The sequence below is a fragment of the Hemibagrus wyckioides genome, linkage group LG13, assembly GCF_019097595.1.
Source record: "Hemibagrus wyckioides isolate EC202008001 linkage group LG13, SWU_Hwy_1.0, whole genome shotgun sequence".
Taxonomy (NCBI): Eukaryota; Metazoa; Chordata; class Actinopteri; order Siluriformes; family Bagridae; genus Hemibagrus; species Hemibagrus wyckioides.
Genome location: NC_080722.1, coordinates 26,294,640 through 26,311,129, shown reverse-complemented (window position 1 = coordinate 26,311,129; position 16,490 = coordinate 26,294,640). Strand labels below are relative to the sequence as shown.

At 41.2% G+C, this 16,490-nt stretch overlaps 1 protein-coding gene across 16 annotated transcripts in view; it reads left to right on the top strand.

Annotated features, from left to right (window-relative positions):
- Positions 1–16,490, top strand: part of ank3b (ankyrin 3b) — a 160,342-nt gene that overhangs the window by 78,989 nt on the left and 64,863 nt on the right. For 13 of the 16 annotated variants that reach the window (XM_058406126.1, XM_058406127.1, XM_058406123.1 and 10 more), the window contains 4 exons: positions 10,196–10,297; positions 14,027–14,125; positions 15,120–15,218; positions 16,068–16,166. In XM_058406126.1, the coding sequence (XP_058262109.1) occupies positions 10,196–10,297; positions 14,027–14,125; positions 15,120–15,218; positions 16,068–16,166 (399 nt within the window). Of the gene's footprint in view, positions 1–513; positions 750–827; positions 1,089–1,472; positions 1,492–10,195; positions 10,298–14,026; positions 14,126–15,119; positions 15,219–16,067; positions 16,167–16,490 lie in introns of those variants that run through there. The other 3 variants (XM_058406133.1, XM_058406128.1, XM_058406130.1) reach the window with 3 other exon arrangements.

Here is a 16,490-nt window from a genome sequence, read left to right as displayed (position 1 = left end):
ATTGAAATGATTTTAGATATAAAATCTCTTTACCTTTTAAGTACAGTTTTCAACCATATTCACAACTACTGTGGTTTGATGTGAGGAAGAGGAATAAAGAAAATCCCACCTAAAAAAATCCATCATATTCTGATTATACTAGGATTTATTTTATAGCATTACTGATTTGTCCGAACAAACGCTGTTAATTTCAGAACATGGTGTTTCTTTGTATTTCGGACTGAGAAGAAAAGATCAGTTCAGAGTCCAGACCAAACCGCAGTAGTTTTCATCACTTTGATTGACCTAGCGAGAAAAGTGTAGTGTGTATGTGTGTGTGTGTGTGTGTGTGTGGAGCGAGAGCTGATGACTCCACTGTTGATGTGACTGGAACCTACCAGGAAGAGACAACCTCTGCCACACTGCCGTGCCATTAATACCCCGGGGAAATGCCCCCAAATCCTACCTAAAGCCATCCCAATGCCCTTCTATCCGGCTGACTGGCTCCCGACAGTACCATGCGCCTGAGCTGAGCCTGGCTGTGCCGGGACATTGTGGACGAGAGCAGGGGAGGAGGAGGGAGGGGGAATCGAAAAAGAGCTGATAAGCAAGTTGACAATAAGCCTCGTGCTGGACAGATCCCAGTGTGGGAGGCCTGCCGGCGTACAGAGCCTGAGCAGAGCCACCACATCCCCCCTTTCTGCTATTTCAGTCTAGAAGATCATGGTTACACTCGTCCAGGACAGAAGTCGCTAGCGCCTACAAATATGGTAAGTGCGAGGGCACGGGGCAGAGGACCGAGCCGAGTCCGAGATGTGCGGCTGAGAGGAGGTTAGCTGAGCTAGCATCCTGCTGAGGACAAGGACAGAAGGATGAGAGAGGAGGTGCTTGAGCGATGGGACAGGGAATCCGAGTGCAGCAAAACAAGCCTGCAAACTGATTAGCCTTTCCTTGTGTGCCTTTCCTTGTTAGGTCGTGTATTTTTAGCGTCTCCATAATGCCCCTCGACCGTAGCTCTAGCTTCCAGGGCTAGATAATCAAATACTCAGGTTTCACTTTGGACTGCAGGCAGAATGGCTGTGGAAGAGGAAGCAGAGTGCCAAGTGCTAGTAAGTGAACTTTTTAAAACCTCGTCTTTTAGTGCACCACCACCACCACGCTTAGGATGAGGATGTGTGCTGCTTAATGTGTCTGAATGGAGAAATATCAGTTGAGAGGGACAGATTTCCAGTGTGTACAGAGCACACGAGGGCAGAACGTTGAGTCTGTGTATCACCGATGGCATTTACGGGAAAGAGGCATGACTGCGACATAGTACTGCATCAGCGGATCGGGGTTGTGTTTCAAATACCGGCCTGGCAGAGCAGCATGTTAGCGCTGAGGAAAAGAAAGCTAACTACGCGACCTTGAGTATGCTGAAATGTTGGAGTTGCTTTACATCCTCTGGAGAGTGTGATGATGTGGAATATTTGTAGTTTGTGTCGAATTTTGTTTTAAATTTGTGCATTAATGGTGAGTAAAGTGACGCGTGGGATATTACACGGCTTATGACCTTTAAGTTGTGTGTATCTACAAGCATTGTGTATGGGTTGATTTGCACCAGTGTGAGGTACAGCTTATGGTTTTTACTCTTGGTTTATGGCAAAATGACCCTTTGCTGATCTAATTAGCTGTGCACTTTATAAACCTGCATGTGATATTTATCCATTTGGTGTAAGAATCCCTCAGTTTTTCTGTTTTTCAGATTTTTTCATCATGTTGTCTTTATAACATTGCTACAAGATTTTTCCTTGTCAGTCTGTTAATCTAGACATTTCTCAAATATCTGGGAGTCGTTCCTGCGAAACTTTTCATCGTCAAGATCTTTCTGTGTCGGAAAACGTGAAAAGCTTTACTTCTGACACAGAACTGACAGTGACGGCTCCTTGTCTTCTAAAAATGCAGGATAAATGTTATCAGAACGAAAATAATCACCATGTCAATGATTTCACAAGCTTGGAATGTTTTTATATGAAATATTCACTATACATTTCCTAGTCTGGGGTTTTTCTAAGCTGCGGATAGGAACAATGACCCATGAGAATGAACAGAGTCTCTGATTTGCCTCGTAGTCAGCGATGCTAAAAACCTTCTGACCAATCAGAATTGAGAGTCAGATAGGAAACAAGGAAATAACTAACGTTCCTGTGTGGTTTGGAAACGTCTGCTCTGCCTCAGTGATACACAGGAAATGTTTGTCTTAAGATACGTATATAATTAATATCTAAAAGCCTGAACAAACCGTGTCACTAAAGATACATTGAATATTGATGAAACTGCTAATGTGATATTTTCAGCTAGCTTGAGCGAAGGAATACTCTTCTTACCTTTTCTTCAGGTGTGTACAATAAGGATTTATTATCCTCTATTATGATTATAATGTTTAGATGGATTGATCATAAAAGGCAACAATTCAGTGTAGAAATCATCTACATCTAGATGCATTTTGTAGAAACTTTTTCAGAAGTTTATGGACGCCTGACCATCCCACCTACATGTCCTGCAGTCTTCAAGGAAGGTTTTCCCACAAGATGTTGGATTGTAGCTGTGGAGATTAGTGATCATTCAGCCAGCTTTAGTGAGATCAGACTCTGATGTTGAACAAGGAGGTCTGAGGTTTGGTCAGTGATCCCGGTTCATCCTGAAGGTGTTCAATAGGGTTGAGGTGGAGATCTTCAGCACTTCATGGACTGGTTTTGTGTCATGTTGGAACAGACTTGGGACTGCTGAGATGCTACAGAACACAAAGACATCCTGTTTGAGGAAGAGGAACATGTGTGAGATGATGATCAGGTGTTCTTGTAGCTCATTTATACACTGTGTGACTATAAGGTTAAGATTATTGCTTGTCTCTGTATGATGATAGGATGATTCCGGTACAATCACGCTGGATTATGCAATTAAGATTCTCCATGAGAGCAAAAGTTCTCCATTTGTGATTTGAAAAATAAATGCAATAGCAGAAGCAGAGATGTTTGTATGATTTGAAGTAATAAGCATCATGCTGTTGAGTGCAGTAGTGCTGATTCGTCCACGTGTCACGTTACTGCCATCTCAACTCACAGAGCTTTTCTATACGATACGTGATCTTTATCTGAGGCAGCGAAAATCCAGGGTGAAGCCGGAGTACAGTACCTGTGAGTAGAGACGGAGCTCCTGAATTCTTCAGCTCCATGACGTTCCATGAGTGAGTGCAGGCTCACTGTTATCTGTGTAGTGTGTCACTTAACGGCTTTATCTCGCTGTGTAAGATTTCCAAAGTGGACATTACTTAGGCAGACATTCCTTTACAAAAAAAAAACCTAGCATGTGTCTGAGGCAGGGCTGAAATGTGCTGAACCTGATAAAAATATCAGACCAGGTTTATACAGGTCCAGAATAGACATTATATGCTAATATATATATATCTAATTTTATTTGTATTATAAATATAATAATCTATAATAATAATAATAATATGTACATGTAGAAGAATATGTAGAATATGTAGGATGTACACTTCCACCAACTACACCAATCTGATTTGTTTGAATTCATTAAAACTTAAAATCAGGATGCTTCATTTTTACCATTTGACTACACTGTGAAAAAGTAGAGAGAGGAAGATACTGTGTGTGTGTGTGTGTGTGTGTATGTGAAAAAGTAAAATAAGAAGACAGAAGTGTGTCTCTCGTGTTTAGAATCTGTACACAAGCCATGTAGTGAGTTATTCCTGTGTTTTCTTTATCGTCTCTTATATCCTCAGATAGCTCATGGGGATGAAATCAATACACCATTTGTGTGTTTGGGGCTGAGAAGAGAGAGAGAGAGAGAGAGACACTGTATGTTTTTCTGTGTGTGTGTGTGTGTCTGTGTGTCTGTGTGTGTGAGAGAGAGAGAGACAGAGAGACACTGTATGTTTCTGTGTGTGTGTGTGTGTGAGAGAGAGAGAGAGAGAGAGAGAGAGAGAGAGACACTGTATGTTTTTCTGTGTGTGTGTGTGTGTGTCTGTGTGTGTGAGAGAGAGAGAGACAGAGAGACACTGTATGTTTCTGTGTGTGTGTGTGTGTGTGAGAGAGAGAGAGAGAGAGAGACACTGTATGTTTTTCTGTGTGTGTGTGTGTGTGTGTCTGTGTATCTGTGTGTGTGAGAGAGAGAGAGACAGAGAGAGACTGTATGTTTCTGTGTGTGTGTGAGAGAGAGAGAGAGAGAGAGAGAGACTGTATGTTTGTGTGTGTGTGTGTGTGTGTGTGAGAGAGAGAGAGAGAGAGAGAGAGAGAGTGATACTGTATGTTTGTGTGTGTGTGTGTGTGTGTGAGAGAGAGAGAGAGAGAGAGAGAGAGAGAGAGACTGTATGTTTGTGTGTGTGTGTGTGTGTGTGTGAGAGAGAGAGAGAGAGAGAGAGTGATACTGTATGTTTGTGTGTGTGTGTGTGTGAGAGAGAGAGAGAGAGAGAGAGAGAGAGTGATACTGTATGTTTGTGTGTGTGTGTGTGTGTGTGTGTGAGAGAGAGAGAGAGAGAGAGAGTGATACTGTATGTTTGTGTGTGTGTGTGTGTGTGAGAGAGAGAGAGAGAGAGAGAGAGAGAGACTGTATGTTTGTGTGTGTGTGTGTGTGTGTGAGAGAGAGAGAGAGAGAGTGATACTGTATGTTTGTGTGTGTGTGTGTGTGTGTGTGTGTGAGAGAGAGAGAGAGAGAGAGAGTGATACTGTATGTTTGTGTGTGTGTGTGTGTGTGTGTGTGAGAGAGAGAGAGAGAGAGAGAGAGAGAGAGTGATACTGTATGTTTGTGTGTGTGTGTGTGTGTGTGTGTGTGTGAGGCAGTATGCTAGATTTCAGGAGAACACCCACCCACACACTGCAGAGGACTAGCCTTAACTGTACAGCAGAGGGAGGAGAGGAACGCAGTAACACAGATGAATAAATCTGAACAGAAGTGAGAATATAATAAAGCTTTACATTTCGACAGTTTGAATGTTTTTAAGAACATCTTTAACACACTTTTACTATTGAAGTCGAGCAAAACGTTCCATATTTAAGGAAGATATTAATAGATGTGAAGATTTGGGTTATGTTAGAGTGTGAGTTCCACGCTGCAGAGAGTCGGAGTGTGTTCATGTGTGAAAGGGTGTGTCGGAAATCTTTACTCTGTTACAGCATTGCAGCAACAACCGATTCCCCCCACCCTCTCTTTCTGTGTGTGTGTGTGTGTGTGTGTGGACATGCTGACTCGCTTGTTGTTTGTCTGGCTTTCAGCAGGCCACACCTTCACAGTCCAGACCCTCGTGGATGCTCTTTATACAGCAATGGAAAGAATGTTCCCAATGCAGACACACTGGGCTTCGAGCATCGACTGCGCTCACAAAAACACGCTCTGAGCTCACAGTACACTTTCCAAACCACGTTCCCGTGCACCGCTGCGGCTATTCGTGTCATTCCTGTCATTTTTATCACCCTCCTTGAATGGAAGTTATAAAGGGAGGATATGCCTTTTATTCTCAGTCGATGCTCATAAAGCAATCCATATCATTTCAAAATGTCAGACTGTGCTACGGAAAGCTGAAATTCAGCCTGCTGCTGTAGAAAATGCTGTGTAACGTCATGTTTACAGTGTATGTGGTATATGTAAGGAATAAAACACTGTAGGCTGTGCTGTGGAGATGATTTGTCAACTGTTACTAACGTGTAATTACACATTTTGTAATTAGTTATTACAGGGTAGTAGCAATTTGTAGGGCAAGCGTTTAAGGCTCTGAGCTGTTGACCGGAAGATCAGTGTCCAGGCCCTAGCACCGTCAAGCTGCCACTGTTGGGCCCTTGAGCAAGGCCCCTAACCCACCCTGCTTCAGGGGCGCTGACCCTGCACTCTGACCCTAACCCTCAAGGATGTGATATATGAAGAAAGAACTGTGCAGTAATGTATATGTGACAAATAAAGACAACTTATTAATGAACAGAACACACATTATAATTTCTAACATCTAATACTTCCCTGACTTACAGCTTTACAATGAAAACCAACCAACATGCTAACTAAACACCTAACCAACATGCTAACTAAACACCTAACCAACATGCTAACTAAACACCTAACCAACATGCTAACTAAACACCTAACCAACATGCTAACTAAACACCTAACCAACATGCTAACTAAACACCTAACCAACATGCTAAATTAATTTATTGTGGAAACATCGCTACACTTTACCAACAATAACAGACGGTATCGAAGTCATTTCCTGTGGATCGGCTACAAGTCCTTGTGTTATCAGTCTTGTTAGTAACACCACAATAACATATTACAGTAGGCGTATTTACATTTATATAAACCTGCGAGTCACTATGGAGATGACGTAACTACCAGAACCTCTCTTTTAGAAGAGAAATCAGCATCCAAGCACTTCACTGAGGGAACAGGAAGACTAGATCATGTTTTTATGAGTGTTTTTAATGTTAGGTTTTGATGAGAGAACACTCAACTCATAACCGAAATCTCTGCCGAAGGATTTCTGCCTTTTTTTAGACGTTACAGGGGAGGATTGAGATAGCTAAACAGAGCTTAGCTAAACTAGCTAACTCTTGTGTAAATGTAACTAAGAACACTTTAATGTTCTCTGTGATAAAGTTATTATAGATATGATTTAACACATAGCTCAATCTGCTGTCTTCTATCTCTCAATCTGCTCAATCTATCTCTCAGAAGGTCGTGAGTTTAAAGCCCAACACTGCCAAGCTGACACATTCAGACCCTTGAGCATTATATTTCTCATTAACTATTTAGTTGTATAGGGAAAAATATTCACATTTATAGAAAAGTGTTCGAATCTGATTGGACAGAAAGTGTACGTTGTTTATTTTTATATAACTCCAACAACATGAGATTAAAGGAGAAGTTCACTTCCAGAACAAAACTCTACAGATAATGTCCTCACCCCCTGGTCATCCAGGATGTTCACGTCCTTCTTTCTTCAGTCGTAAAGAAATTATGTTTTTTGAGGAAAACATTTCAGGATGTTTCTCCATATAGTGGACTTCAATGGTGCCCACGAGTCTGACCTTCCACAATGCAGTTTAAATGCAGCTTCAGAGATCTCTAAACCTCCATCCCAGCCCAGGAAGAAGGCTCTTATCAAGACAAACCATCGCTCATTTTCTGAGAAAAATAAAAAATTGTATACTTTTTAACAACAAAAGCTCGTCTAGCACTAGCTCTGGAACGCGCTCTACGGACGGACGGACGGACTATGTAATCACGTCAGAAGGTCACACGTGATGTAGGCAGAGCTACATTTGAAGCTGCATTTAAACTGCATTTTGGAAGGTCAGACTCGCGGGCACCATTGAAGTCCACTGTTTGGAAAAAAATCCTGAAAAATTTTCCTCAAAAATCATCATTTCTTTACGATTGAAGAAAGAAAGACATGAACATCCTGGATGACCAGGGAGGGGGATAATGATCTGTAGATTTTTGTTCCACATCAGGAAACTCTGAGTGGACTACAAACATGGCTGCTGGAGGACCACAACACCCAGAAATCACAAACTCTCATGTTCAGGTTCATCCTCATTCTTCTTATAGATTTACACAGAATATAATTCCATCAGTACATTGCAAAGCATACGCTCGGTGTCATGTACCAGTTCATACCGAACCTTATGATTCTATGCCATGGTGTTTACGTTCATGACTACTTCCTGTTTATTGACTTTGATTCATCTCCTCGTTTTGGATTTGTGAGTAATCACACTCATTAAAATGAAGAGTCTCAGCCTGCAGCTCTCAGCGTCTCCATCGCCCGGCACTAGGTTTATATTAATGCGCTCGTTCTCGTACCTGATTGTTTCTATAGTAACTGCTTGTTCATCAGATGCGCGAAATAAGCTCAAAAAGTCTAATAATAAACAGATTGAAGAACAGGTTGTATCTTATAATGCTAGTTTATGTGAATTTTTTTGTTAGGAGAGATTTATTTAACGTTTATAGGCAGGAGTCTCGGTTGTAAGCGCTCAGTTTCAGTTACTCTTCCTTTCCTCCAGAGAGAGGAGGGTTGGAGAAAAATCTGGAACTGATAGGAACGTGTCTCTCAGACATTAACTACGATTTATTAAAAGGCTTGATGTGTTATTCTTGAATAAATGAAACGTATAACAGGCAAGTTGTTTTGATGTAAACTGAATAATGCACTCCAGACCACGCTGCTGTACAAAAATAACACACTTCAGGAGGGTTACAGCGCTCAGCTCGTGCCTCGTGCTGCATCATTCCACCCTGGCCTGCATTATTAATGTAGAATAGCCACGGTCTGTTGTGTGTGTATTCCTTACATATACAATCATATGTTTCTCCAGGTTTATCAGACAGAAATCATTAAACCTTATAGTTCCAGAGCCTTAGGAACTGAACCTACAGTTTTACCAACATTCTGCTGGAATTCAGAGACTGTCAAACGAATGAGTTTATCTCTGTGAGTCCGATATAAAATGAGTCTGTTGGCTTTCAGTGTGAGATGTGTGTGCTTATGAACAAACCCTCGGATCATGTCAGAGAGCAGAAATGGGTCTGATATCAGCATTTAACATTTAACGAAAACATTTGTCTTGTTTATATGAAATTATTGCCTCTTAGTCTCAGGAAAAAACAGAAACTCTTATAAAACATGTCATATCCTTAAATCCCAGAGTGTCTACTTTCATATGAGCCGTTAAGCTCCACTGTGACAGGACAAAGACGTTCAGTGCTGAACATGGACACTGGGGCAAATGTAATTTTTTTGGCTTCTGGAATAAAGAGTTAAAAAAAATTAGGAGAGATATAAATAATGCCAGACTGTAGACTATATTCCAGGTACACACTCCACAGTGTTAACACTATTGTAGCTGTCAAGACCAGCAGGGCTGTATACGGTAAACATGAGGCTGAATCACATCAAAAATGTTCTTTCCGGCCAAAAGTTTCCTTATTACAAAACACAATCCGAGCCAAAATCAGACAAGGTTTAGTGTCTTGAATTTGTGCTCACATCGTTGCAGTCTGTAGTACAGATCTTCACCTGCAAGCCAGACATGCAAACTAGATTTGTTCTGATGCAACATGAGCATCATTTTCCACTAATGCGCCGGATTGTGTGCAGCCTGGAAAGTCGTGTATTATTTTTTTTCTACATGGTGTAGGCGTGGGCTCATCCCTGCTAGCTGCAGTGCATTTGCTCGTCTCATTGCAGTGGAAATCCCCCTGTAAAAAGCCAGAAATCTTTCCTTCCATCACGTTATTTTTCAGCTGTGACACTCCAAGCTGTGTACTCTGCTTCCATTTCTTCTCTCGCATAAATCTTTCAGCTCTCACTGCTCCAGTTTATTACAAATGTCAGGCAGCCTGTTTAACAAGCACCAGAGGAAGTAAACTGAGTGCAGGATAATATATACAGAAAACCTGACCATGTACACACCTTTTGATATACACTGACCAGGCACAGCATTATGACCACCTGCCTAATATTGTGTTGGTCCCCCTTTTGCTGCTAAAACAGCCCTGACCCGTCCTGCACTGTATATTCTGACCCCTTTCTATCAGAACCAGCATTAACTTCTTCAGCTCGTCTGTTGGATCGGATCACACGGGCCAGCCTTCGCTCCCCACGTCCATCAATGAGCCTCAGCCGTCCATGACCCTGTTGCCGGTTCACCACTGTTCCTTCCTTGGACCACGTTTGATAGATACTGACCACTGCAGACCGGGAACACCCCACAATAGCTGCAGTTTTGGAGATGCTCTGATCCAGTGGTCTAGCCATCACAATTTGGCCCTTTTGGTCAAACTCACTCAAATCCTTACACTTGTCCATTTTTCCTGCTTCTAACACATTAACTTTGAGGTCACTTGCTGCCTAATATATCCCACCCACTAACAGGTGCCATGATGAGGAGATACTCAGTCTTATTCGCTTCACCTGGCACTGGTCATAATGTTATGGCTGACCGGTGTATAGTGACAGACAGTGACAGGGATCTTGTTATCAGTTAATGAAATATTATGAGTATAAAATGATGTTGGAGTGAAATATGTACAGTTTCCACAGCAATCTCTCTAATCTATGCACCATGGAGTGTCCAGGGTTTAGCCTCATGTACATGACTTTACTGCATGTGTTTCTGTATTTAGAAATGTTCTAAGTTGGAGTTTTATCTGTGTTTTGCAGACTGACACAAATGCCAGTTATCTGCGAGCGGCCCGGGCCGGAAACCTGGAGAAAGCCCTGGATTACCTGAAATCCGGGGTCGAGATCAACATCTGCAACCAGGTCAGTTAAACCTCATTTACACAACAGGAGCTGTGTGAGATATGGAACTGAATTTTAATCAAACTTAGGTTAGACACTAGCTGAGGATTTGTATACACGTGCTTACTTAACCCATTTTATTTCAGCTTATATGTAAGCTTCAAAATGGCTGATGAAGTAAACAGGAAGCAGACTTGTCAGAATTGCCTGTATTGTTAAGCAGGGTTTTTACGTTTTATTAGGCTTAATAGTTTTAAGGGATCAGTCGTTGGAATAAAAGACAGAAATAGGCTCGAACCCAGAGCCAGAAGCAGTTAGAGAAAAGTTTCTTCGACATTGCCGTGATGTGGTGATGATGTAATAAAACAGTTCTGACGTGTAAAACTGTAAAGATTTAAACTTTATTGTTGTACAGACTTGATAGAGAGAAATTGATTGTGTTCTAAAGATTAGCCTCAAATCACTATGATACCTGGCTGCAGTAATGAGGAAGTCACTGCTGCTTTAAATCAAGTGGCTAATGATTATTTATGGTATTATTTTCTATCACAGAAGTATTGAGTATGATTTGATTCTGATGAGACAGAAGGCGTTAATGTAAAAGGTTTAACAGTACAGATCAGACAGTCTCTCCAGCTGTTGTATAAATTAATGCGCTAATGACAGATTTATAATTTCTTCAGCTTTCTGTGAGATGTTTGTTTAGCCTTTGTGGAAGGAGTCTCTAGTTCCAGTGCTTTGTAGTGGTCTGTAGGGGGTGTTTTCTTGGTCAAACCGCAAATGTTTCGTACTCACCGGTTTGTTGTTCTTTTTTGTCCTACACGATAAAAGTCTGCACTTTACAAATCCTTTACATTTACCATGAAACTGCAGTAAATCACTTCACATTGGAACAGTACAGCTTTTTCTTCCTTATACTCTTGTTTTTGTCTTTTGGAACTCACTCTTCCAGACTGTAAATCGATAATAACAGACATTTCAGATAATTATAAACAGTGTGTGTAGAAATTAGATGTCTAGTCAGATTTTTAGGTTTTATGTCGTCTAGTGCCGGATAAATTATTTCCCTCAGGTACAGCTAAAGCCTAATAATTACATTTAGGATGTTTTTCCACTAAAGAATAAATTTGTTCATCTTAAATGCTATAGAAGATTACAACACACACAAGGTTCAGTTTAATGCTTCAGCTTTTCACCACCTATTAAAACACAAGCAGTACACAGAGCTGAAATATTACTTATTCAAACACGTAAATAAAAATACATGTGAAATGATGTGCAGTCAGCTATGACTAAAAAAACTAAGAACTTCTAGTTCTTAGAGGAACTAAGTTTCAGCAGTGATCTAGAGATGAGATTAGAGTTGACCTGAAGCCAGAGCAAACAAACAGGAAGACTTTATGATAGCAACATTTTTCCCCTTAAATGTCTGTCTTATATTTTTAAATAATACAGTATGTACACTATATGGTCAAACATACATTATATTTTGCCAAAAGTTTTGGGACACTCCTCCAAATCATTGAGTTCAGGTGTTGTTTTTCAGGGGTTGGGCTCGGCCCCTTAGTTCCAGTGAAAGGAACTCTTAATGCTTCAGCTTCATACCAAGACATTTTGGACAATTTCATTTTCCCAACTTTGTGGGAACAGTTTGGGGGATGACCCCTTCCTGTTCCAACATGAGTCCAAGCAAGGTCCATAACAGAGTCCTGACCCCAACTCGACAGAACACCTTTGGGATGAGTTAGAGCGGAGACTGTGAGTCAGGCCAAAAGTTTTAGGACGTCTGTAATATGGTCTGTAAGAATGTAATATGGAGTTGTCTCACCCTTTACAGCTCTTCTGGGAAGGCTTTCCACAAGGTTTAGGAGTGTGTTTATGGGAATTTTTGACCGTTCCTCTAGAAGTGCATTTGTGAGGTCAGGCACTGATGTTGGACGAGAAGGCCTGGCTCTCGGTCTCCTCTCTAATTCATCCCAAAGGTGTTCTATGGGGTTAAGGTCAGGACTCTGTGCAGGTCAGTCAAGTTCCTCCACACTAAACTCACTCATCAGAATCAGAATCACTTTTACTGCCAAGTACTGTAGGATTTACAGATACAAGGAATTTGTCTTAGTGTGCTGGAGCATAGTAAATAAATAAGTAATAAGGAAGAAGAAGCATAATTTTACACACAAACTAGAAGCTATAAGGCTATGTATAAACGTCGAGATATAGCAACAGTTTAGAAAACAAGAAAATTAAAATAACAATAACAACACTAACAGTATATTAGTGCAGGATGTGCAAAAAGACCAGTGCAAATGCTACATACCGTGAAATTGGGACAACAACTGTACAATAGTGTAGGATATACAGAGTGAACCAGTGCAAATGATCACAGTATGAGGTAGTAATGTGTAGTGTATCAGTCCGAGTTGTGTGCGTTAACGTAACAACAGAAAAGTGAAGTTGTTTGTTATTGTTCAGAGTGGCGAGTAAGTGGCCATGTAGGGCCCTGGATGTTGTTAATGAGGCCAGTAGCAGATGGAAAGAAACTGTTTTTGTGGCGTGAAGTTTTAGTCTTGATGGACCGCAGTCTTCTGCCAGAGGGGAGTGCCTCAAAAAGATTGTGTCCAGGGTGAGACATCCATGTCTTTATGGACCTTGCTTTGGTCACTGGTGTGCAGTCATGTTCCCACAAAGAGCATGAAATTGTCCAAAATGTCTTGGTATGAAACTGAAGCATTAAGAGTTCCTTTTACTGGAACTAAGGGGCCGAGCCCAACCCCTGAAAAACACCTGAACTCAATGATTTGGAGGGGTGTCCCAATACTTTTGCCAATATAGTATATGTTGACACCTGACCATGGAATATTTATGGAGATGTTTCCTCTTTACTGTTATACTAAGCTCCACTTTTCTGGGAAGGTTTTCCACTAGATGCTGGAGTGTTACTATGGGAATTTGTGGTCATTCAGATACAAGAGCTTTAGTGAGATCAGGTGAGGAGTTCTGGGGTTCAGTCTGTGTTCCAGTTCATCCCAAAGAGTCAGGGCTCTGTGAGGGACACTCCAGATCGTCCACTCCAGTCTTGGCAAAGCATGTCTTCATAGAGCTCTGTGCTTTGTGCACAGGAACATTGTTGTGCTGGAGCAGGGTTCAGGTCGTTTAGTCCCAGTGAAGTGAAACTCTAAAGCTAGAGGTAGTAAAAAGGAAGTAAAGCTCTAAAGATATTTTATATAATTATATGTTCCAGCAGTGTTGTGTTGAATGTTTGGGGAAGGTCAGACATTTTGTCACAAAAACACTGAAAACACACCCAAAAAATTGTGTGTTTAGTTCTGACTCTGACAGTTCCTCAACCTCCACTACATCTCTCCGGTTCATTACTGGAGTATTTCCTGATTGATTTATTTCCCATAAGGATGAAGGAATGACCACTTCAGGCTTTGTATCGTGCCACATGTTATCGTGCCACATGTTTCATGTTCCATGAAAATGAGAGGATTTTAAAATACAAATACTACTGATTATGATAATTAACGATAATACTCACTGTAATATCAGCGGGTTAGGGTTAGTTTCTCCATAATGCTATGGAAAAGTACAGAAGTGTGTGAGTTGAGATGCAGCACTAGATAATCTAGTCAGGGTAGATGGACAGCTCAGATATTTAGTTAATTCTATGTTCAACATTCAAAATATGATTTGTTTTAGCAATGTAAATTCTCCAGGCTCACCTGCTTGTATGTTTCTGTGTGTGTTCAGAACGGCCTGAACGCTCTTCATCTCGCCTCCAAGGAGGGACATGTGGAGATCGTGGCACAGCTTATTAAACTTGGAGCCATTGTGGATGCGGCAACGAAGGTAGGCACAAAGGGTACTGTGGGAAATTCCACACTGATAAACACACACACACACACACACACTATATATATATATATATTATAAGAGCGTTTATTACTGGAGGCCAGCGTAATGGGTCCAGCTGTCCACGGATTTGCTGCCTCGGCAAATTTCCAGAGTCAAGGTTATGGACAGTTTTCAAGACACGCAGAGGCCGACTTTAAGCAGCGGAAATAGTCTCTCAATAAAACTCTTTCCACAACAATGATGTTGCACAGGGTGCCAAAATCCTGTGGCTTAATTCCACATTTGTAAATAAACACTGGACAGTGCTCACATTTCTCAAATGGACTGACGGCAAGCAGAACACAGCGAGTTTTATTACACACATAGGTCAGTGTGTTAGAGTCCAACAGTCTAGTTGAACAAACTGCTTTTATTGCATCATTTATCAAAAACTAATTTCACTCCTAACAAACACAGCAAATGTAATATTTATGATGAATTCTGTAGGAATAGCCTGGCACATAGAGTGTACTTCTTTTTCTTCTTTTTTTTTTACTTCTTTTTGTGCTGTTCATGCTAATTCATGTCTACAAACTTTTTACACTTTCTAACCAATAAACTGCCTTTTCAGTGGAGTGGAAATTGTCGTATTGGATATTTTCAATCAGTATGAACAAAAGTCTGATATAAAGTGAGTCGGAACACTGTTAGCGCACAGCCTGGGATGTTTTTCATTCTGTTTCAATAGAAATGTACTGTTTAATCTCAAACTGTTAGGATCAAGTCATCTGTTTCCCCCAGAAATAGTTTACTAAAATGATACTAGTTTTTTCATAGCTAATGAAATGAAACCTCTTGGTAATGGACTCTTCTGGAGCCTGCTGTAGAAGCATGGGGCTTTAATCTCTGACTTTATTCAGTCTAATGTTAGAAATAGTGGAAATTTATGAGAAATCCTGCTCCAGTGACTGCGAATATCAAACATTTAGCTCATGTGTTTGTCCCACAGAAAGGAAACACGGCTCTGCACATCGCCTCTCTCGCTGGTCAGACTGAAGTGGTCAGAGAGCTGGTGAATAATGGAGCCAACGTCAACGCGCAGTCACAGGTAAGAGTGCGGTACATGACAGGAAACTCAACCAGCACAGGTTGTTTAAGTAGTCAAGGTTTTTATTATTTATCGATTTTTTTTTACATAGACATATACAGTATATATACACATCTCCGAGTGCATTTCCTACAGAGGTTTCCCTTTTCAAGTTAACTTCCTACAAAGGGTTGTTCTATTGCTTGAAGATGATTTTGCAAGTTCAGTCCTACAGATGTTACACCCACACACACACACACACACGTGTAGACACAGATTCTCTATCTCTCCCTGCTGGGTTGGGCCATATCACTAGCTGCATTGCTACGTGGTTGGCATGGTTAATGAGCACTCGGTGTGGAGCTCGGACAGCTCGGCCTTACATGACTCGCTGTGACAGCGGAGCAGCTGACCGCTCTCCTGAGGCAGCGTGACACCTCCCAAGTGTCCCGCAGCCTCGTTTTTATAAGGAGAAATTACTGGAAATTACTGGAGGAATTACCCTGACCAACCCCCATCGCTTCAACACACACACACACATTCCTCCATGAGAGGTGATTATCTCACACTTGATTGGCAGAACTGAAGCGGTATAAATAGCTACGCTCTGATACTGAAGAGTTTTCATTTTAAGTCAAGGTCATCAGTTTAGACTTCAGCACTGGACTCTAAAGCACTCAGGTCCTGCATTAATATTTTCGAAAGTACATCTGTGTTATGCTGAAATATTCTGGACCATCTACACCCGTGTCCAGTCGCCCTGCACTCTTGCTTGTGATGAATATTAATCACGTAATAAGATCTGTATGGGAAAGTATATAGAAAAGATGAAAGTGAGATTCGACTGTGTGTGTGTGTGTGTGTTTTCAGAATGGCTTCACTCCGCTCTATATGGCTGCACAGGAGAACCATCTGGACGTGGTTCGCTTTCTGCTGGACAACGGCTCCAGCCAGAGCATCGCCACGGAGGTGTGTACAATACACACACACACACACACACACACATGTATTTCCAGAGATCTACTGTACATCTACACATAGCTTACTCCCTCCAACACCACCGGAACAGTTGTTTTTTTCCCAAAATATTTAACTGTTTAAGATTTAGGAAAGTTATATACAGACAAATCGTATAGACCTTTATATCGAGCTTTCTGGACATCATCAAGACCAGAACTCAAACAACACAAAAAACTGAGAGCCTTTACTGTTCAAAAGCTAAACATGTCACTTGACGTGGTTTAAATTCCTTCTGTCCTTCCATAAGGAATAAATAATCCTGACGTTGATGAT